The sequence below is a fragment of the Primulina eburnea genome, chromosome 1 (genome assembly GCF_022965805.1).
Source record: "Primulina eburnea isolate SZY01 chromosome 1, ASM2296580v1, whole genome shotgun sequence".
Classification (NCBI taxonomy): domain Eukaryota; kingdom Viridiplantae; phylum Streptophyta; class Magnoliopsida; order Lamiales; family Gesneriaceae; genus Primulina; species Primulina eburnea.
Genome location: NC_133101.1, coordinates 10,079,655 through 10,104,059, shown reverse-complemented (window position 1 = coordinate 10,104,059; position 24,405 = coordinate 10,079,655). Strand labels below are relative to the sequence as shown.

At 34.5% G+C, this 24,405-nt stretch overlaps 2 protein-coding genes and 1 pseudogene across 2 annotated transcripts in view; all 3 read left to right on the top strand.

The window, feature by feature from the left end:
- LOC140827261 (uncharacterized) overlaps nucleotides 1-24,405 on the top strand; it is a 35,904-nt gene continuing 11,499 nt past the window's right edge. The window contains 2 exon segments of the mRNA XM_073189902.1: nucleotides 1-144; nucleotides 18,727-18,833. Of these exon segments, the coding sequence (XP_073046003.1) occupies nucleotides 18,750-18,833 (84 nt within the window). The 5' untranslated portion in view covers nucleotides 1-144; nucleotides 18,727-18,749.
- Nucleotides 116-1,928, top strand: LOC140827291 (heavy metal-associated isoprenylated plant protein 26-like). Its single transcript, XM_073189945.1, has 2 exons — nucleotides 116-257; nucleotides 1,237-1,928. Exons 1-2 carry the CDS (start codon nucleotides 174-176, stop codon nucleotides 1,618-1,620), a joined length of 468 nt encoding a protein of 155 aa, XP_073046046.1. The 5' UTR covers nucleotides 116-173; the 3' UTR covers nucleotides 1,621-1,928.
- On the top strand, nucleotides 2,615-5,562 carry LOC140803743 (receptor-like protein 47; annotated as a pseudogene).

Genomic DNA, 24,405 nt, shown 5'->3' with positions numbered 1-24,405 from the left:
CCCGAGTGTCCAAGAAGTAATCACTGCAAAGTATAGCTCTGTGTCCACCAGCTGTACACACACTCACACACACACATATATACATATAAAATCTATACTAAGTAACTCGGTGCTTTATACATATAAATACTGGGTGGTTTGTTTGTGAGAGAAAGGAAGAAGAAGAAGAAGAAATGGGTGCCTTAGATCATCTTTCAGACATGTTCGATTGCACCGGCGGCCATTCCAGGCACCACAAGAAACGCAAACAGCTTCAGGTTGGCTCACATTTTTTATGTATTTTTTAACTATATATATATTTGCAATAGTACTTGGCCTCTGAGTACGAAAACTGTTAGTTCAGATCGTTTCTAAAATATGATATTACATAGTCAGACTCGTCTACTGCATTGCGTATAGATTTCGTGGGTTTTAACTGTATTTTCCGTAAACATGGCCGACTCTGCTCCCTCTTCGTCATGATATGCAGATCGCTCATCGCTGGAGAGTTCTCTAATTTTCTCATTTCTTTCTTCTTGACTCTTCGTAGAGAAGAGATGTGGGGGGTTCAGATCTGTAGGAAAGAAAATCATTTGTTTTGCATTAATTTCTGACACTTGTTTTACTCTAAATTCTAACGTTATTTAATGCTTGGTTGGGAACCTCATCATATCTCACACCATGCTACGCTGTCATGTTATTATTATTATTATTATTCTTATTATTATTATCTTATCTCACACCATGCTACTCCGTACTATTTAGAGGATAATCAATGCTACTTTGGTAATAAAATTAAATAAATTTTGTAGTTTGTGAATCAAATATCATATTAATACTTGTTAAATATTGGGATATTCGTTAGTATTTACTATTATTATTTATTGTTTGAATATTCTTATAAAATTGAATACCATGAGACTTGAATAACAATTCAGAATACACGTGTCAAAAATTATAGGGGGTTTATGTGTCGATATAAATTCTGTGTTGTTGATGAGTGAGGTAGTCTTTATCTCTTCATATTTTGTTTTCATTATTTTTAATAAACTGTGACAATCATCGTTCTTGACAAATGAGGTTACGTCATTAATTGATCATCGACAATATTTATCTCCCATTAATTATGTACATGTGCCATAGGATTATAGGAATAATGTATAATTATTATTGTACTAAGACGCATATTTTTGCAGCTTAATCATTTATTTAATTTGAACATATTTGTTAAACATCGATTTCTCTTGGTTTCAACAGACCGTCGAAATAAAGATAAAAATGGATTGCGAAGGATGCGAGAGGAAGGTTCGAAGATCTGTGGAGGGGATGAAAGGAGTGACATCCATAGAGGTTTCGCCGAAGCAGAGCAAGCTCACCGTCATCGGCTACGTCGATCCCCAAAAAGTCCTCGCCCGTGTAGCTCATCGCACGGGCAAGAAAGTGGAGATCTGGCCATACGTCCCGTACGATGTGGTCGCGCACCCTTATGCACCCGGTGTCTACGACAAGAAGGCCCCCGCCGGGTATGTTCGCAACGTTGACGACCCTCAAATGTCGAATCTCGCACGTGCGAGCTCGACCGAGGTGCGGTACACCACGGCTTTTAGCGACGAAAACCCGGCTGCATGTGTTGTCATGTGAGATTGGGAGCATCGTCGTGTATGATATGATGGAAGTTTGGAATCTTTTGTTAAGAATTAAATGTAGGGTTGCTTTGCATGTGGCCCGAGTGTGGTGTGCGGTGTTTCCATAAAGTCAAGCTTGTTTTGATTATCTTGTTAAAGGGTCGTTGGGATGCGTCCATTTTGGTTTGGTGCTTATGTATTAGTCATCATTTCTTTACAAGAGCAAAATGAGTGGAAGGTGGAACAAGTTTTTGTTGGGAAAGTGGTAAAAATAACTTGTGGAAACTAATAATTCTCATCTCAAGTAAAAGATTTTATTACGTTTGTAATCGAGCCAATACGTGGAGAATGTGGCATGCATGATATCAATAATTTTTTTAGTTTGCATGTATGCATCAACTATTAAGCTATAATCAAACCGAAGGAATGGTATTTCTAAATTTTGAAAAATCAACCATAAAAAAATTTAATAATCCAATCAAATTCGAACCAGACATGAAATCAACAATAAAATGTTTTTACTCGCCAAGTTTTGGCCAAAACATTATTTCTTAAATACATCGTAAAATAGGACATCCCAAAGATATTTTTATTTAAATTCTTTAATTGATCAATCCTGTTGATTAATATATTCATTTACGTCTCTGGATGGTTAGATAGATATCTACTTCAAAACAAAGAACATGGTGTATAGTCGTTTTTTTGTACAACTACTTTTTTAAAAAATAGAATTAAATTAAAAAAACAAATTGTAATTTCTATGAATTTTAATAAGTTTATTTAAACAACTAATCCAATTTATAAAATTTTAAATACACTAAATGTGTAAAACAAATAAAATTTGAATTTTAAAATTAATTAAAGTAAATAAGGGTATTTGATAAGTACAAAAAAATTAAACAATATAATATTCATGAAGAAAAATCACGTGAAGTCCGTATGTGTTACTTAAGCTTATAGTCTATGTATTGATCGTATATTACCAATCATCAAGATTGGTAATAATAGAGATGGAAGCTGTTTGGATTTTATTGATTGACGAGCTAGTGGACTTCCAAGTCTTTCTTGACTTGATGAATCAATCTGTAGCATCCGTTCTTGTTCTTGAGTACTATAAAATAGAGCAAATATTGGAGTATAACTGCAGGAAATGAGCCATGAGAACATCCCAAATATCCTCCATCTTATTGCTTCTTCTTCTCTCTTTGCTTTTGTTGAACACTAGCTTTTCAGCAAAAACAGAAGCTGAAGCTCTCGTTCAGTGGAAGAGAACCATGTCACCGTCTCCTTTTACCATTCCATGGTCCCTTGATAATCTCAGTAACCTTTGTAATTGGACGGGGATTGCCTTGCAATGAAGGGGGCTCCGTTTCTGATATAAACTTATCCCATGCAAATCTTTACGGCAGAATTGACAGGCTCGATTTCGGTTCGTTCCCAATCTCATTATCTCACCAGTTTCAATATCAGCGGAAACAACTTCAGTGGATTGATACCAGTCTAGTATTGGAAATCTATCTACAATCATTTTCTTAGACCTCAGCGACAATATCTTAAGCATCATTCACTGAGTGGAATTTAACCGAGATTCGGTACATTAGTTTCCGTGACAACAATCTCAGTGGTGAAGTTCCACGTCAAATTGGCAACCTTCAAAAGGTGACACGCTTGAATTTTGGATTAAATCACTTGGAGACGACTGATTGGTCTAGAATCCCGAGCCTCCCTTTTCTGACACACCTCAGCCTTCGTGACAATAAACTCACTTTGCAGTTTCCAAGTTTTATAACCAGGTGCAAGAGTATTACTCTTCTTGATTTGTCATTTAACAATCTCACAGGCCCCATTCCCGAATCAGTATTCAAAAACTTGTTACAGCTCGAATATCTTGGTCTGAACGAAAACTCATTTGAAGGAAATATTCCGTCTTCTGTAGGCCAACTCTTGAACCTTAAACAACTGTTACTCGAACTTAATCACCTCGATTCAACAATTCCTCCTGAGCTCGGCCAATGCAGCAACCTTACCTTTTTGGCCTTAGCCTTCAATTCACTTACAGGACCTTTGCCTCTATCCTTGTCAAACCTGACCCAACTAACATACTCGGTGCTAGCTTATAATAATCTTTCTGGTGATATCTCTCATTTTTTAAGCAATTGGACCCAACTAAGATTCTTGGATCTTGGAAACAATCTCTTCACGGGGGTGGTTTCATCTGAAATAGGCTTACTGACCAATTTATCTTTACTCGACCTGCAAAATAACAATTTTCAGGCTCCATCCCGCTGGAGATTGGGAACCTCCGAAATTTGCGTTCTGTAGAACTTTCAAATAATCTATTCTCGAGTGCAATACCACCAACAATAACAAATCTGACAAAACTCTTTATACCGAACCTTTATGCGAACAATCTCAGTGGAACTCTTCCACCTACAATTGGGAATTTAACTTCACTCTTATTTTTTGAAGTGAATAATAACCAATTGACTGGGCAGTTGCCTGAGAATTTCGGGAAAAATATTTCTGAATTGATTTATGCTAATTTTTCTAAAAACCACTTCTCGGGGAATCTCCCACGAGGATTATGCTGTGGATTATCTGTCAGCTATTTTGCAGCGAAAGAAAACGATTTACAAGGGCCATTGCTGGAGTGTTTCGAAAATTGTTCGAGTCTACGTACGACAGGCAATTTGAGAGGGCTGAATGATCTAATCTTGGACTCAAATAAATTAACAGGTGAAGTTCCTTTTTATCACAAGGAAGTTATATTCGGACGCCCATTCAAAGGTTGTTTTTCATTTAATTTTTCGATTTTCTATCCATTAGTTTCTAAGTAATTTGCAGTTTAACAGGAGAGATTCCATCATCCATTTGCGATATGAGTGCCCTTCAGATTCTCCATCTATCGACTAACAGATTGGAAGGAAAAGTTCCACAGTGCACAGGAAACGAAAGTGCACTGATATCTCTTGACTTGAATAGCAACGATTTGGAAGGAACGGTCCCTCAGTCATTGGCCAAGTGCCGACAGCTTCAGGTTCTTAACGCCGGGAACAATAAAATCCATGATTATTTTCCTTATTGGATGGAAAATCTCGTGGAGCTTCGAGTTCTTGTGCTGAGATCTAATAGGTTCCATGGTACGATGCCTGCTTTAAAGAGTAATATTTCCTACCCTATGTTGCAAATCTTCGACGTCTCCGACAATCAATTCACTGGAGCTTTGCCAGACCAATATTTCGAGAATTTCAAAGCCATGATTGATGTCAAGGAAAACAAAAATGAAACAAATAATTCAACGTTAAGTTTCCCTTACATGGAGTCTGTAACATTAAATGTAAAAGCACTGGAGCTTCGATATCAGATAATTTTGGAAACACTTACGACCATTGATTTGTCAAGCAACATGTTTCATGGAAATATTTCAGATACAATAGGAATGCTCAAATCATTAAGGTATTTGAATTTGTCCCATAACATCCTCACGGGTCATATTCCTGAATGTGTAGCATATATAAGCGTACTAGAGTCCTTGGACTTATCTTCAAATCAATTGGTAGGGGAAATTCCCTAGCAGTTGACGAGGTTAACATTTCTAGAACGGTTGAATCTGTCATATAATCATCTTGTTGGGTCGATACCCCAATCTAGCGGTCATTTTCTTACATTTGACAGCAGCTCATACATAGGAAACTCGGGATTATGTGGATTTCCTTTGACTAAGAAATGCACAAATGACGAAGAGATGTTGCCACAACAAGGTGATGATGAAGGTAGCATTTTGGATGGATTTACGTGGCAAGTTATTCTTATGGGATATGGATTTGGAGCAGTTTTTGGGATCATTTCAAGTCGTTTCGTTTTTTTATCTGTATTAATAGATTTGAGTTCTAAACAGTGGCGGAGCCAGAAATATGGCTTCGCCCGGACTAGAATATTAAACTTTAGAATCTTTTAATATTTTAAATTGATCTACATGGGCTAATATCATATTATTCTAAAATTATATTAAATTTACATATAATTTTTTTTAAAAAAATTGAACCACCCTTGTTCTAAATTCAGCACTAAATAAATTGAGGTTGCGGATATGTATTCCATAGTTTTGACTACATTGAACAAAAACACACAAATATCTCATCCGAAACAATTTCACAGGTCAATTTGTGAGACATATATTCTATTTGAGTAACCTATGAAAAATATTAATTTTTTGTCAAAAGTATTAATTTTTATTCTAAATATGAGCATAATCAATTCGTTTCACGAATAAAGATATGTGAGACCATCTCACAATATACATATTCCAAGAAAAAATATTGATGCTTATGTCTATAAACATCAACGTCATTTGAAACGGGGAAGTTGGGAATGCATATATAAACAGAACAATGCTTTACCACCCCCACAAACCCACTACTATATGCCTAATTTATTGACATTGTTTTCTCTCTTTTAAAAACAAAATATTTTTTGACAAAAATAAACAATTATAAGAACATTTAGGCTCGTGATTATTCACTGCAACAAAATATGCATTCAACCACACTCAAAAGACAACGGTTTTTAAAAAACCGTTGTCTTTTGCTTTTTAACAACGGTTTTTTTTTAACAACGGTTTTAGTGAAAACCGTTGTTAAAAAGCAGCAAACGACAAAGGGTTTGTAAAACCGTTGTCGTTGACCCTCAAAAAAACGACAAAGGGTTTATAAAACTGTTGTCTATAAGCGTGTTTTTGAGGACAAAAGACAACGCTTTTCGTGAACTGTTGTGGATTAGCGTTTTTTTTTTGGGAAATGACAACGGTTTTCGTGAACCGTTGTGGATTAGCGTCTTTTTTTTGGGAAACGACAACGGTTTTCGTGAACAGTTGTGGATTAGCGTTTTTTTTGGGAAACGACAACGGTTTTCGTGAACCGTTGTCTATTAGCGTTTTTTTTAGGGAAAAGACAACGGTTTTCGTGAACTATTGTGGATTAGCGTTTTTTTCGGAGAAATTACAACGCTTTTAGAGAGCCGTTGTTAAAAATAGCGACAGTTTAAACAAAAAACTGTCGCTATTAGCGACGGGTTTACTAAAACCGTCACAAAGTTTAATGTAGCGACGAATTATAAATTGTCGCTCATTTTAAATCGACGACGGTTTTAGAAAATTCCGTCGTCGATTTAAAATAGCGACAGCTTTTTGAAAACCCTCGCCGATTCAAAACTAGCGACGGTTTTGTAAACCGTCGCCGATTTAAACGTAGCGACGGTTTTATAATTCGTCGCTAAATTAAAATTTGGTCATTGTTCTGTTTTTAACTTTTTTTAATAGTTGTTGAGTGTCTACGACAACGGATTTTATCCGTTTTCGTTTAGCATTTTTCTTGTAGTGGATTTTTCATAAAACCAATGAATACTTGGTTAAAAATTTCCTCAAGTATTAAAAAATTATTTTCAGAACATTGAATCGATGGTAAGATTTTATGTCTGTTCTTTATGGAATTCGGAATTCCATGGATATGGAGGTTACAACCAGAATTTCCTTGCTTATGGAGGGTTAGTTCACAAATTTTTGGGACAAATTATTAAGAGAAGACCCTGATACAGGAAAGCTCTATGGCTCCGAAATTCTTCAACATATGGAAGAAAAAATTTCTTTATAACAGAAAGATTTTAATAAACAACAAGAAAAGGAGCAGGATTCGATGAGTCCTTTCAAGCTTCTTACTCCGAAATATTCTGATATTTATTCTAAAGAAAAGATGATTGAAGTCTACATTGAAAAACTGAAGAAAGATCTTTATAAGAACATTGCATGTTCTGACTCCAAATCAGATAAATCTATGGTATCCGAATCAAGTGAAAACCAATTTATCCATCTAATGCAGATGCAAAATGCTCAAGACCCAAAGGAAGATATTCCTTCTCATATTAGTGATATTTTTGAAAATTATATAAATTCATTAAAAGAAAATATTAAAGATGATTAGGATATTAATCTTTAATAAAGTTGGTGGAATATCACTATAGACTTTTTGACTTTTGTAACCATGTTACTATTTTCTTTTATAAAGCATTGTATTGTTTATATTTTTAGTTGGAATCCTGGGTTTGATGTCCGGCTCTTCCATCTATTTATAGGCTGTATTGTGTTATTAGAAGAATATGGTCAAATTTGCTCCCCTCTATTTCCTCTCTGTAAACAACCCTTCTTACGAATTAAATAAAAGCTTCAAGTTTTGAATACAACTTTGTAATTTTTTTTTTTATTTATTTTGTTTTTATTTACTGTTTTATTTTTATATTTCAAGAGAATAGCCTGAATGACGGGCTAAACTACTCGTGTTAAATCATAACCTTACTATGACATGATCTATATTTATTTGTAGCTTGGAGAACAAATGAGATAATAATAAATTTATTTGAATTTGGGAATTTAATGTAATATAAGGGTTCTTGGTTAAAACATAAGGTAAAAAGTTGAACCGGAAAATAGTAAACACAAGGTACGAGTAACCATGAATGTTGCTGGATAAGAAATCGTCATTTTGGAATCCAACTCTGTAAGTACGAAAATGGGTTTTTAATAGGCTTTCTATGTGTGGATTATATGCCAGGGATGAAATGGCAGGGGAAGGTTTTGATGCATAAATGTTGATGAGTTTGAGGAGATCGAGGCCGATGATGACAAAAGATTGCAGTATATACGTATTTTTTGTTTGGAAAATGTTGATATTGTGGGACTCTACTGCCACACTGCCACATTGATGACGAACATGTATCAAGGTCAATTGCAATACTAAATTCAAATTTGTAAAATTTTTGTTTATCGTTGGCATATTTTGGAAAATGGATTTTGAACATAACATAGTCACGGATTTAACGTGGTAAATATTTTGTTTTCGATTGTTATTTTTGGTTTAATTATTATTATATATTATAAATTAAAAGAAATTTAATACAAAAATTTTACTTAATGAAAAAAATTATTAAAGACAACAGTTTTGGATTCTCACTACAAAAAAAATGGTAAACGACATTTGTATCAGCGTGTTTTTGAGACATTCGACAACTATTTAGCGACAGTTTTTTTTAACCGTCACTAAAAGTAGCGACGGTTTTACTTAAACTGTCGCCGATTTACATTTTGCGACGGTTTAATCTACACCGTCGCTAAATTTAGCGACAGTTAAAAAAACCTGTCGCATGTTTAAACATAGCGACGAATTTGCAACACCCGTCGCTAAAGTTGGCGACCGTTAAATAAAAACCGTCGCAACATTTAGCGACAGTTTAGATTTAACCGTCGCCGATTTATAATTTCGCGACGGTTTAACTAAAACTGTTGTCATTTTCAAAAAAATTCCTTCCCCCCTAAACTTCCCCCCATTTTCTTTCACCACTCTCTATAAATACATGCAAATTTGCTTCAATTTCTTCCACTTCACTTCACAACAATTAAATTTTTTCTCACTTACACGATTTTACAACTTCACAACACTTAAATTTTTGACTCTTCACGATTTTACAAATTCACAACACTTAAATTTTTTATCTCTTACACGATTTTTTTACCACTTCAAAACGATTAAAATTTTTATCTCTTACACGATTTTATCACTTCACGACTTTTAAATTTTTTATCTCTTACACGATTGTATCAATTGAAAACACAGATTTATTAAATTCATAATTTTTTTTTTATTTTACCTAAAATATTAGCGACGACATATATAAACCGTCGCTAAATAAAGACGGTTTTGCACATAAATACCGTCGCTACATGTTGCGACGGTAAAAAGTAAACCGTTGCTAAATTTAGCGACGGGATTGTTACCCGTCGCTAATCAGCGACGGTTTTTATATACAGACCGTGCAAATATCTTTTGCGACGGTTGTCAAAACCGTCGCAAATTGTAGTTTCGACGACACTTTTATTTTGCGACGATTTTAAAAACCGTCGCAAATTGTAGCTACGACAACAGTCAAAAACCGTTGTCTTTGAGCGGACCATTTAACAACACTGACTTTAACAACAGTTTTAAAACTACGACAACGGTTAAAAACAACGGTTTAAAACCTTTGCAAAACTGTTGTCGTTGCTAGAAATTACAACGGTTTAACACTGTTGCAAAACCGTTGTCGTTGATAGAAAAGACAACGGTTTGTTGCAAAACCGTTGTCGTTGATAGAAAAGACAACGGTTTAAAACCGTTGTCGTTGAGGACACTTTCAACAACACCCTCAGTTACAACAGTTTTAAATGGCCTATGACAACGGATTTTATCCGTTGTCGTTTGGCGTTTTTGTTGTAGTGATTCAATGCATTTAACCTCAAATCACGTAAAGTTATCGCCATATAAATTTTCTATTAAAGGAGTAAGTAAAAGGTTTTTTTTTTTAAAAAAATGAAATTTCATTAATCATGCAAAGAATTACAATAATCATCCAAAGAAAGTTCAATGAAACAAGACTGAGTCTCAAAATAAACCGAAGGACTAGCATGAAAAATATCAACTCTAGCAAGAGCATGAACTACTACATTTAGATTTTTAAATAATTACGTGATCGGGAATATTATATGCATAAGATTAAACAAATAAGCTGAAAATGGGATTGTACAAATAAATTGTAGTGTTTATGAAATGACCGAACTGCTTTTGAAATGTAAGACCCTGTAATTAATTATCTGATAATATGTTATAATTAGGATAATTATTGACTTGATTAATTAAAATAATTAATTATGTCAAATTGTGAGGCCCGGGGCCGAAGAGGGCGGGGGGTGATCGCCGGTGCCATGAGGTTGCACGGACAATGAGCGGCTCCTGGCAGGCTTCTAGGCGGAGGGAACATGAATGAAGCGATCTTACACCGGAAAGAGGGGGATTACAAAACTGTTCAGGGATGAGACTGTACAGTTAAAGAGGGCTTAAAAGATTTGATATTTACTACTCATATCAAGAAGGTGCATCTTCTTTTCGGTAGCTCATCACACATAAAAACTCCAAAGTTAAGCGTGCTTGACTTGGGGCAATTCTGGGATGGGTGACCCCCTGGGAGTTTCCTAGGGTGCGTGTGAGTGAGGACATAGGCATGCTGGAAAGAGTCGTCTTGGTACAGTGGGGATAGTCGTCGAATCTTGGGCGTTACAGTTGGTATCAGAGCCGACCTATCCTAGTACGGTGTGGTTCGGGGACGAACCAAGCGGAAGCTGGTGGGCATGTGAGGCCCGGGGCCGAAGAGGGCGAGGGTTGATCGCTGGTGCCATGAGGTTGCACGGACAATGAGCGGCTCCTCGCAGGCTTCTAGGCGGAGGGAACATGAATGAAGCGATCTTACACCGGAAAGAGGGGATTACGAAACTGTTCAGGGATGGGAGTGTACAATTGAAGAGGGCTTAAAAGATTTGATATGTACTACTCATATCAAGAATGTGCATCTTCTTTTCGGTAGCTCATCACATAAAAACTCCAAAATTAAGCGTGCTTGACTTGGGACAATTTTGGGATGGGTGACCGCCTGGGAGTTTCATAGGGTGCATGTGAGTGAGGACATAAGCATGCTGGAAAGAGTCGTCTTGGTACAGTAGGGATAGTCATCGAATCTGGGGCGTTACACAAATAAATTTAAAAAGCATGTTAAAAATATGCATTTTAGAATATTGAAGTTAATGCGATAAAAAATACATCCGGAATTCAAATAACACATGATAACAAAATAAATACAAAACGAGATAAATTGACACACATTACTATTATTAGTAAATAAACATAATACACACATATACATACACCTATCTCGAGTTCCAATAAAAGAAGAAAGAAGAAAACTCATCCCCAACATATTTTCTTGTCAAGAATAATTATAACTTTTTCATCAGATGTCGAAACTCAAATTTTCTTGAAGGGTTTTGTTCCCCACATCCGTAACTTTGATTGGAGCTATGAAACACTTTTTTTTTCTTTCAACATGGTATTTCTATTTACCCAAGTAAAGTGGAAGCAATTTTGAAGGCAATACTGATCAGTGTGCCAGAGATTCACAGTTTCATGGATTTAGCTGATTATTAGAATAGATTCATTGAATTTTTTCAAAAATTGCTAAACTTTTCACTCAGTTGACTCATTAAAATCAGATATTCACTCTAGTGAATGTTAGTCAAGTTTTGTTGAATTGAATGAGAAATTGACTTCTGCATCAGTTCTCATCATTCCAAATAGTTCATGAGGATTTGTTGTCTGCATTGATGCATCAAGTCGAGGTCTAGGTTGTGTTCTAATGCAACAATGCCGAGTTGTATCCTATGGTTCTCTTCAGTTGAAACCGCATGAATCTAGATATCATGTCTATGACTTGGAATTGGCTAATATTGTCTTTGCACTCAAGATTTGGAGGCATTATCTCTTTTGCGAGTAATTTGTAATTTATTCATATCATAAAATTTTGAATTACATTTTCTCTCAATCAAATTTGAATATGAGACCGATGTGTTGGATGGATCTTTTGAAAGATTATGATTTTGATATCCAATACCAACTAGGAAAAGTGAACCTCATTGATGATGCTTTGATTCGTAAATCTTTTTTATGTTAATTTATCTTTTATTCATGTTTCTCAGTAGCGTGAGGATATTTGCACTTCTGGTTTGGATTTTCAGATTCAAGGAAATGTCATTTGTGTGTCTCAGATCTCTATTGAACTAAAGTTGATTCAGATTGTTAAGTCAGTTTAAAAATCTAATGACCGAGTTCAGAAATGTTATGATTAATGTCTCAAGGACATCAATCTGCATTCACAATTTATCCAGATGATTTTCTTCGTTTGAATGGAAGATTGGTTGTTCATGATAGTTCTGAATTGCGTATAACTATCTTTATAGAAGCTCATTGCACTCGTTATAGTATCCACTCTGGAGGTAGGAAAATCTAACATATTCCAAGACCTAGATTTTGGTGAAAAAAATAAAAAATGATGTGGCTGAGTTTGTATCTCGTTGTATAGTCTGTCAGCAAGTCAAGACAGAACATATGAGACTAGGAGGATTGTTACACAGTCTTGAAGTTCCTCGGTGGAACTAGGAACACATGGCTATGGATTTTGTCACTCAATTGTCTCGTACATCTCGTCATTTCGATTTCATTAGTGAAATATTCTTATGATAACAGTTTTCAAGTGATTATTGGTACGAATCCTTTTGATACCTTGTATGGCAGACGATATCGATCGTATTTTTTTTGGGATGAGTTTGATGAAAAGCATTTGACTGGACCTGAGATTGTTCAAGAAATACATTAGATTGTTCAAGAAATACATGACAAAGTCTTCCCAAGATCGTCAGGAAAGTTATGAAAGTAAACGTCGTCGACATCTATAATTTCAAGTTGGAGATTTTTTGTTTCTAAATATCTCACCGTTTAGGGGTATTGTTCGTTTTGGTATGAGAAATAAGTTGTCAACAAGATATGTTGGCCTTTATGAGATTGTTGAGCGTATCGAGACTTGCGCTTATCGGTTAAAGTTGCCACAGTCGTTTGGCATACACGATGTGTTTCATGTGTCTATGTTATATAAGTATGAGCCCGATTCGTCTCATGTGATTCAACTTGATGAGATTGAACTTGATCCCTCTCCATCGTATACTGAGTATCCGGTTTGCATCTTAGACTGCAAAGATAATGTTCTTCGTAATAAAGTTATACCACTTATTCGAGTACAATGGTCAAGTCATGGAGTAGAAGAATCAACTTAGGAGATAGAGGAGAAGATGAGAGCATCTTACCCATATTTGTTTGATTTTTAGTATTGGCTTGTTCTATTCGTATAGTGTGTAAGATGTATGTGTATAAATAGAAATTTCAAGGATAATATTTGTTTCAAGGGATGGAGAAATGTAAGATCTTATAAATAATTATCTGATAATTTGGTATAATTAATATAATTATTGATTTGATTAATTAAAATAATTAATTATGTCAAATAAATTTAGAAAGTGTGTTAAAAATATGTATTTTAGAAAACCTGAGTTCACACGAGAACATAATAAATGCAAAATGGGGATAAATTGGCACACATTACTATTATTTGTAAATAAAAATAATACATATACGTACACGCATTATTCATTCCAATTAAAGAAGAAAACACATCCCCAACCCCTTTTCTTGTCGCTATTGTATCAGCAATAGAAGAATTGTCATAATTTCTTCGTCCAATTTCGAAACTCAAAAATTCTTGAAGGGTTTTTTTCCTCACACCTGTAGCTTCGATCTAAGCCTTGAATCGTTGTTTTGTATGTTTGTTTCTATCTGCACGAAACTTTATCAGTTTGTTGTTTTTCTGCGTGTGGAAGGGACCGAGATACTCGTGGATTCCAGCTTTTCTCCTCATTTTCTGGTGTACTTTAGGGCTTGAAGATCTCATTTCCAACTTTATTTTGTAGCCCAGGAGTTTTTTGAAGGTATACCAATTTTTAGGATTCAAATTTTAAGCACTTCGATTCATTTTGGTTCAAGGTTGAGATTTGTGGTATAATGTATTTGTTTTCAGGTTGCTGCGATTTATTCATTGAGAATTTGTAGTTATGATCTAAGTATACTTGCAGTGCTCTGTGTCGGTTTTCTTTGATCACTGAAATAATCAAATTTCAATCAGTTAGTTTGTATTTGAGTTGGGATGCAAACCTATTTTATTTCGGGAATATGAGCTGTGTGCACTAGGATTTTAGAATTTTGGTTCAAATAAAAGTTGTAGATCTATGAGTATCTTCAAAATGAAACCAAAATCGTTTAATTCCATTAAGAATCGAGATAGTTATGCCTATTTTTCTGGAACTACTCTGTTACACAAGTATGTCCTCGAGTTGGGTTGATGCACCTATATTGGTATTATGTATATTGATGAAAACTTTGAAGTAACGAAATTCAATGAATGTCATATATATATATATATATATATATATATATATATATATATATATATATATATATATATATATATATTCGATTATTGAATGGAATTGTAAGGGCATCTCCAACCGTCCTCCATAATGGAGGATTCCTCCATTATGGAGGACGAAATCTTCTCCAACCGTACTCTATTTGTTTCCTCCATTTTAGAGTATGCAATAGTGATCCTCTATTTATGGAGTATCACTGTTCATATAGAGGATTGAAAAGGAGTGTGAAATAATTACTGAAATGACATCGTAACAATTGCAAAATAGTCTTTTTGTATTTTTATGTATTTGTTTTGCTCTATTTTATATTATTATATTTCAAATTATTTAATTTATTAATTTTAATGTTAAATAATTTTTATACTTAGTTAATTTATTTTACTTGTTTTATTATTTTCATGAATTAATTATAAGTTTATTGTTTATAATAATCATGAAATGGAAATAATAAACAAGATAATGATTACAAAAATTAATAACATAATTTATTAGATTATAATCATGTTTTATTGTATTATGTTTATCGAATTAATTAAGTTCGGTTATATAATACATTATGTAATTATATAATTATATGTGTGTTTTTTTAAAATAATAATCATGTTTTATTGTATTATGTTTATCGAATTAATTAAGTTCGGTTATATAATACATTATGTAATTATATAATTATATGGGTGTGTTTTTGAAAATGAAAAAAAGTTAGAGTATTTTGTAATATATTTAGAGGATATGGGTTGGAGAAGGTTTTTAAAAATAGAGATCACGGATCTCTATTTTAGAGGATAGAGGATGAAAAATAGAGGATATGGGTTGGAGATGGCCTAATAGTTGTCCTATTTGGTTTTCTAACATCTTAGCACATGAAGACTTATTATCTTAGTTTATGGCAATATTTTATTTTCACAAAAAAAGGCATGAATGATGATAATAATTTCTAATTCGGTTTATATGAGCCTAGTTGAATTGATGAATTTGAATTTGTATTCGATTTCATCGAATGTATGTGTATTTGGTAATAAAACAAATTCGATAATTTAAATTATTGTTTATCCAATATATTTTTAGTTTGTCTCTGATGTTTTCTCATTAAACTATATCATTGCAAAACCATTAATTTTCCAGCCCCTTGAACAATTTATATCATAACTTGTAAGATATCTTCTTCTTTTTTCCAGAATGAAGCTAGGGGGACTTCATAGTTCTTAAATTTTGTATTATCTAAATAAATTTAATTTTGCCTTGACAATCTGGGCTGTAGCTTTTTGGGCCTCATGTATCGAAGTTTGTCGTTCTTATTGGAGCCCATGTTTGATTGTTTTTTAAGATTTTAAGGTTTGGGCTTCGGTTCACAAACTTTTCTTTCTTCCCTTTTTCCCCGGAAAGTTCACATACATTCGATTCTCCTTCCCAAAACTTTTTATGGCGGTCCTATCGTACATAATTTGTCGAGTACAGTTTAACTCGCTAGCGCGATTTATAATATACTAAATTAGTCAGAAGATTTACTCAGTTCTCATCAAAAGATAGCGACTACGAGTAAACAATTGATTCAATAAGGACATATAACATTAAAAAAAACAAAGGGCGTATATGTATATATTATATCTCTTAAATTAAATAAATAATATTTTCAAACTATCAAATTTATTATTATACTTTATCAAATCAAATGCTACCATATACTCCATACTCATAAGTCAAATGATGTGCAATCCGAACACATTCTTTATTCGATCGTTCTCTTTTCTTTCCTTGCCTATTCGTTTATGCTTAAATAATTATTTCACACAAAACATAGAGCTTATTCTTTGTCACAAGCTTCTATGAATATTCACTGAGTTTACAAACAAATTTTCTATTTTGTTTTTATTTAATTCATCCAAATTTTTTTGCATGTTTTCCAAGATTTATATTAGCTGGAAAATAAAGAAAAATGCATCTCAAGATAAAAACTGAACTATATATTTGAGACGAATGAAAATGATAACAAATTTCACATTAACCACAAATGTGTCAAAGTTTTCATCGTTACAATGTCTTGGAAATATAGGTATAAGGGTTCTAAGATTGAAATCATCATCAATTAATTAATTAAATGAGTTGAGTTCTTATGGTCCAAATTAATTTAAATTATTGAGATCCAAAGAGAGAATGGATTATTCATGGAAGCTGTACGTGTTTAAACGGGTCATAATTCAGGTCCCAACTGTTGACCCACCATTTATTTACTGGAATGAGTCTCATGTGAGACCGTCTCACGGGTTATAATCCGTGAGACGGGTCAACCCTATCCATATTCACAATAAAAAGTAATACTCTTAGCATAAAAAGTAATATTTTTTCATGGGTGACCCAAATAAGAGATCCGTCTCACAAATACGACCCATGAGACCGTTTCACACAAATTTTTGCCTATTTACTTACCGGAAACATGAATTAAATAAAGGCTATTAAATTTGGGAAGATATAATAAAAATTTTAGTCAAATGTCTTTGGCGCCGTTCACACTCAAATGGCTCACACATTGACAGATAATCAAAGAAAACTAGATAGACCGACTCAAACGAGTGGGTCCCAACCCGGATCCGACTTCCAAGAACCGTGAACCTTCCCTTATCTTTTGTCTCCGGGTCGGTGCAGACGTATCCTAATCATTGCCCAATATCTTGCCTCCACGCGTCAATCTTGCTTCAACGTTAAGCTCTCGCTTATACGAACAGAGAACCCCCAGTGTCCCAAAACAAAGCAAGGGCATCTCCAACTTAAGCATCAAAATAACATTTCGCTTCCATTTTCCTTTGCGTCACAGCTATGCGCCAATTTGGCGCAGAGAAGTTTTCTTTTTTTAATTTTTTTTGTTTTTTTCTAATTATAAATATTTATATTAAGAATTATAAATATTATTAATATAATAATATGATATTATTATATTAATGAATTATAAATATTATTAATATAATAATATTATATTATTATATTAATTTAATAATTATATATATTTAAATAATTAGATATTATTTATTATATTATTTAATAATCAGACATTTAATCATAAAAATTAAAATATTTAATTATATAAATATTAAAATATTATAATTATATCACTAAATTTAAAAATATACATTTAATAACTAATATAAAAAAATAATTAAATAAAATAAAAAAGAATATTCCGAGAATATTCTGTTTTAGAGTAAGATTTGAAGTAGATGGGTTGGAGATTAATATTATATTTGGTGCAGAAACTGAATTATTTTAAAATAAAATTGCTTTAAAATAGAGTTTTGAGTTGGAGATGGCCTGTGTGTGTGTCTATATATATATATATATATATATATATATATATATATATATATATATATATATAATCTAATCTAAGGGCATATATCTTTCACGCTATTTTGCTGCTTGGGCTTCTCCAATGGAAATAGTGCAGCTCCTTTCTTCTCTGTGCCAAATGGCGCAGAGGGAAGCTCTGCGCCAAATATGGCGCAGAGTGTTTTCTTATTTTTTTTGTTTTTTTAATGATAAATATTTATATTAAAAATTATAAATATTTTTATATTATAATATGATATTATTATATTAATTTAATAACTAGATAATATCTATTAAATATAAAATTAAAAAATTAAAATATTTAATTTTGTAAATTTACAAATATATATAACAATAATTTTATAATTAAACATCTAACACACAAATTTATTGAATAATATTTAAACATTCAAGTACATAGTTAAAATAAAAATACGAGTTCGAATTCAGATAATTTAAATGCAAATACAATAAAGGATAAACAAACTAAATCATCAATAATTTGGAAAATCGGATCCGGGTCCAGATCCAGATCTTCCAAAATCACCAAAATATTTTCCAAATGTGCTGCTATCATGTTGATGACGTTCTGCTCACGTAATTATAATTATATCACTAAATTTTAAAAATATATATTTAATAACTTATAAAAAATGAAATAAATAAAATAAAAAAGAATATTCCGAGAATATTCTTTTTTAGAGTAAGATTTGAAGTAGATGGGTTGGAGATGAATATTGTATTTGGTGCAGAAACTACACTATTTCAGAGTAGAGTTGCTTTAAAATAGAGTTTTGGGTTGGAGATGGCCTAAGTAACTTGGTGCTTTATACCTATAAACACTGGGTGGTTTGTTAGTGAAAGAAAGGAGAGAAGAAGAAATGGGTGCCTTAGATCATCTTTCGGACATGTTCGATTGCACCGGCGGTCATTCCAGGCAAAACAAGAAACACAAACAACTTCAGGTTTGGCTCACATTTTTTATGTATTTTTTAACTATATATATTTGTTGGATCCCGGTTTTTTACGCGCCCAAAGACAACGGAAGTTTTAAAATTTTTATTTTATTTTGACAATCAAAATATATTTGTTTGGACGCTCGTATGGTTTTCATAATCAAACATTCATAGGACGTTTAGAAAATACCTTTGGTGAATAATTTCACTTGGCAACAACTACTCCGGTATTAGCGGACGTAGCTCTTGTTGTAAATCTATACGAACGTTCTTCGATCTACTTCGAATCAGGTCCACGACCGGATTGCTTGTTCCTCTTCTACCTTACACTAGAAAGTATAGAAGATTTTTGCGAAGAGATAGAACACACTTTTTGTTCAAAACTTTTTGAGAGCACAAAATTATTTTTTTCAAATTGGAAGAGCCGAAAAGAAGTCTTGCAAAAACTTGAAACTCTCCAATGAATCTTATGCAAAAATTGAGAATAAAGAAATCTAGATATTTCTTTAATTATCCTTTACTTAATTAATCTAATTAATTAAGTAAACTAAATATATTTGGAGGATTATGTTTGTTGGAAGAAAAAAAACTTTCGGATGATTATCTCCAAATTAAAAATCAAAATCATCATTATTATTTTCTAAGCATTTCTTAACTTAATTAATCTAATTAATTAAGTCAATAAAAGATTCTAAAATTGCATGCTATCTCATAGCCGAAAGTCTTTTGAATTCCTATTCTCAACTCTCAAAAATTGGTGTCTTGTGGTGGATAAGGTTATGGCTTGATTATTTCTTTTTATAATTAAGTCATAACCTAATAATCATAATTAACATTAATGGACTTGATTAATTAATTGGCCTAGTCCAACTAGTTTAATTAATTAATCAAAGACCATTTATTTAGTATATTAGACTTGTACTCCTACAAGCCTTAAACATACTTCCCACCAATTTTAATTTAATATTTAATAAACTCAACTTTTGAGCTTAATAAATTAAATCTATTATAAATTCAACGTTTGAATTTATTATACATTCAACTCCTTGAATTTTATCACCTCCAAAATTTAATATTTAATAAACTCAACTTTTGAGTTTAATAAATTAAATTCTCAAGATTTTATAAATTCAACTCCTTGAATTTATTCTCTCAAAATTTAATTATCATAAATTCAACTCCTTGAATTTACTATAATAATATAAATTAAACACCTTGAATTTTATTTTCTCAACGGGAACAAACGATCCAGTGCTTGTGTGACCCTCAATGGTTCAGGGATACAGCTAGACGTGGGTTCATGATCGAGCAAAACTTGCACAGTGAATAGTCCCAAAATTTGTTGTATAATTAAAAGCTCGATTTAAATATCGCAAGTGCACGATAGTCAAGTTATAATAAACGTAAGTGAATACGAGTATCGTTCCACAAGGACTGCGTTACAATATCTTTATTTCCAAGTAAATTTCTTTAGCAACGATAGATTGAGTTGGTGATTAAACTAAAGTGAATTTAATAACTAAAATAATTAAAGTGCAAGAAAAAGCAATCAAGAAATCAATGATTAAATTGGATTAAAATCAAATGAGAAACGAATTTGTTGGGAATAATCAGTTCACCTACCGCTCGTGTTCAAATAATTATACTCGACTTTTACTCGTGCATTCGACGGAATTCCATAGACTAATTAATATACTCTGTCGAGCTATATTAATACTAATCATAAACATGCAGTAATCAAGTATCCTCAATTATTTAACAGTTCACGATTGCATTACGTTCTATGGAATCCACTAGCTTTCATCCGGGTGAATTATCACTATCGACACGTATCCAATTCCGTATATCTACTAAAATTGTAAATCCGTGGTCTATACTATTCGATCCTATTGTCAATTATTCTATCGAAATCATCAACAACATGAAATAATCAAAGGAAGTTAGCTAGACTTCAATTGAAATAAGAAAGCACAAAAGCATAAACAAATCACTCATAGAAACGTCGAGCAATAATGTTGAACAACGAGTACGGGGTAGGATCCCCTCAAATCCCAACAAATCTAGAGTTTAGCCACTAAAATTCATAATAAAAACCAACAACAATCTGAGAAATAAAAACTGAATAATGAAAATACTAAAGATGACGACGGATGACGGCCACCACGCGTGGAAATCTCGAGGTCTTCGAAATCTCCTTTGCTCCTCGCCTTTTCTCCAAGAAAATCTGATGAAAGTGATGAAAAATCGCCCAAAACGCCGCCTCTCTCGTGTATTAGGTCTATGGTGTAGAATAGAGTCCAAAAAAAAGGAAACATATCTTTTCAAATCTCGCAGCTCGCTAGGGCGATTACTTTTGACCGCTGGGGCGAGTGGTTCTCGAATTAAAATCATCGGCTATGTCCATGGTCTCGCTGGGGCGGTCACTTTGGACCGCCCTAGCGAGAGGTTCACGCAGAAACTCCTCGGCTAGACCAACATTCTCGCTGGGGCGGTCACTTTTGACCGCCCTAGCGAGACACTCGCGCAACAACTGCTCGACCAAATTAAAATGCTCGCTGGGGCGGTCACTTTTGACCGCCCTAGCGAGATCTTTTCGCTGCTTTGCCAAATAAAATCCCACTTTTCGGTCCAATTCCTACAAAACAACCACAAAATACACGAGATCAGCCATATGCTAAATAATGATAGAAAAATGCTAAATTAAACTAAAACAAACTAATGTGATGCATGAATGCGACTCGAAAACAACACTAAAAACACGTAAAAACGAGTCCTATCAACCCCCTCATACTAACCTTTTGCTCGCCCTCGAGTAAAATAGGTTAAAGCACGAGATACTAAACAAACTCAACAACCACAACATTACTCAAACAAGAAATAACTAACACGAGTAAATGTCAATGGTGAGTTAACAATGTTTATGTTCATGCCTCAGTTTACTTTCCCACTACCAATCAAGTCAAATCGCAACCGAATACTCATTCTCATCTATACATAAATTTCGACACTAATTTGAACGTGTGTGTGTGTCATGATGGGTCTAGTCATTCGTACTTCAAATAGATCAATTATCAAATCATGCGAGTCACTCAATTAACACTTCAATACAAGTCTCACTAGCATGCATCCCCGTGTCTATTCATCACTAGCCACAAATTGAACTTTATTCAGCTTTTAAGCATAGATAAGGGTGTCAAAAAGAAGGAAAATAAGCTCAAGTGGCTAAAAGTTGGGAGTACACCGATCATTTTCATTGTGCAATCGTCAAGACTTTTCGTCTGACTTTCCTCGTCTCCTTACATCTCCAACTTTTAGCCTAGGAATAGAATTTCATTCCTTTTATTTCGGCTCCCCCTCACTTTACATCTCCTTCTTTTTTTCTTTCTTTTTCTGTTTTTTTTTAATTGCACAATTTTCACACATGTACTCCCTAAGCTAAGAATATAATACTTTGGATCACAGCTGGTTAGGAGTATGACATTGTAATTCAGTGCAATGGAAAAGAGGTAAATGTAAAGTTCAAGGCAAATCAAATTTTTTCATTCAAGGTCCCAACTAGCGACTTATTTTCACGGGTTTACATGCCAAATCAACTCATAAATGGTGCCTTTCAAGTTAGCCACACAAAACTTTCAAATTTCACCATTATTCCTACAACGTTCTAGTCCCCACACATGTGTGCTCAAAAGGTTCAAATGTTGTACCAAAATTCATGCTTTAACAATCAAGAGTATCATTCACGACGTGATCCAATCAACACTTTTGTAAACTATCAATTCAAATCATCATTGGCTCATAAACGATGTCTTCTCACCATAAACGACACCCAACAAAAGAAATGCAACGAAACTAAACCAATTAACTAAACAATCAAAACAATAACCAATTGACTAAACAACCAAAACAATCTACCCACCCCCTCATACTAGAGTTGTGCAATGTCCTCAATGCACAAAACGAAACACACACTAAAAACTAAAAAAAAAAAAAAAAAAAAAACTCATGAATGCAAATGCAACGACAGAATAAATAAAAAGAAAGGGGAAACAATAAACTCCCCTCATCAGAAATCCTCCTCCTCTTCATGCTCAGGCGGTGCAACTCCCTCGTCAGCAGCTGGGGGTATAGGATAATGATACTGAAACTGGAAGGGTGGCGGGTATGCGGGTACAGGTGGCCGGCCGGATGTGTCGATGCCCAGATGCGTGGAGATCCCCTGTACCAAGTACTCGACGTTCTGAATATGAGCTTGATTCACGGCCTGATACTCAGTCTGATAAGTGGCCCAAGCGCCCAATTCGTTGATGCGATCTCGCATGGCACGGCGGCGTGGCTGCGGAGGTGGCAGTGCATGTCCTAAAGCCAGAGGTGGTTGAGCTGCTCCCCCATACTCGAAAAATACATCCTCGGGCAGCTCTGCCTGTCTCTTCTCCCTCTTGGATCGATAGAGAGCGTCATCAATGGCTCTCATCGGTGGTAGCCACTCATCATCATCAGCAAATATCACCCCCGCTCGGGCACATAGCTCAGTCACGATCGTCGGAAAATAAAACGCCAAATTGCTGCTGTTTATGCACATGTTGAGCTGTCCAAAGATGAGTCTGCCCACATCAATCGCCATCCCAGTTCAGATGGCATACAGAACAACCGCCCGCTCACGCTGGACATCACTCGTATGCCCGACCGGCATCAATCTCTTAGATAGAAACGCATACCACATTGCCGCCTCCACTCTCAAAAATTTTTCAAGAAAAACCGTATACGTCCCCGGTTGTTTCCACGTGGTGCCCGGATAACAGAGTGTGTGTATAATCGAATCATAATCCGGGTTAAGTACCCACGCCTGAAACTCAGAGTCATCCACCGACGGTAAACCCAGCAAGGCATTGATAGTTCTCGAATCGTATGGGACTCGACGCCCCCGCACAGATGCCTTATGCTCACTCCCCTCCGGAGCATTCGCATAGAATTCACGCACAACCGGAATCACCGCGGCATTCGGTTGTGCTAAAAAATTACTCCACCCTCGTCCCTCTACTAAGACGTCCGGAAAATAACGAAGAGCAGATGTAGTAAACCCTCGCTCAGGGATTGGTTTTCTATGTAGTTTAGCATGCTCAAACCGCTCTCGAGCTTTCTCATTAACAAAATTAGACGGAGTCGAACGAGAACTAGAGGCACCGTGAGTTACCTTAGACCGTTTAGGTGCCATGTCGAGATGGGAGTGCAAAGAGTCTGAAGTTGCCGGAAAATTTTTGAAGTTCGCCGGAGAAGCTCGCCGGAATCCTTGGAAGATGACCGGAGTAGAAGAAATTGTAGTGTAAACGCGTCCCAGTGGAGTGTAGCAACCAAGATCGAGTCTTTTCCTGAAAATATCACAAAACAAGAAGATTTGAGCTTCAAAGATGGAGGAGGCGCCGAAAATCGAGAAGGGAGGCGAGGGTTTGCGAGTGGGAAAGAAAAAAAAACGCGACGCAGCTTTTTAAATATGCGAGACTCGCTAGGGCGGTCAAAAGTGTCCGCCCTAGCGAGTGGTTTTCGGTGACAGACTGTTTGAAAAATATGAGGGCGCGCTGGGGCG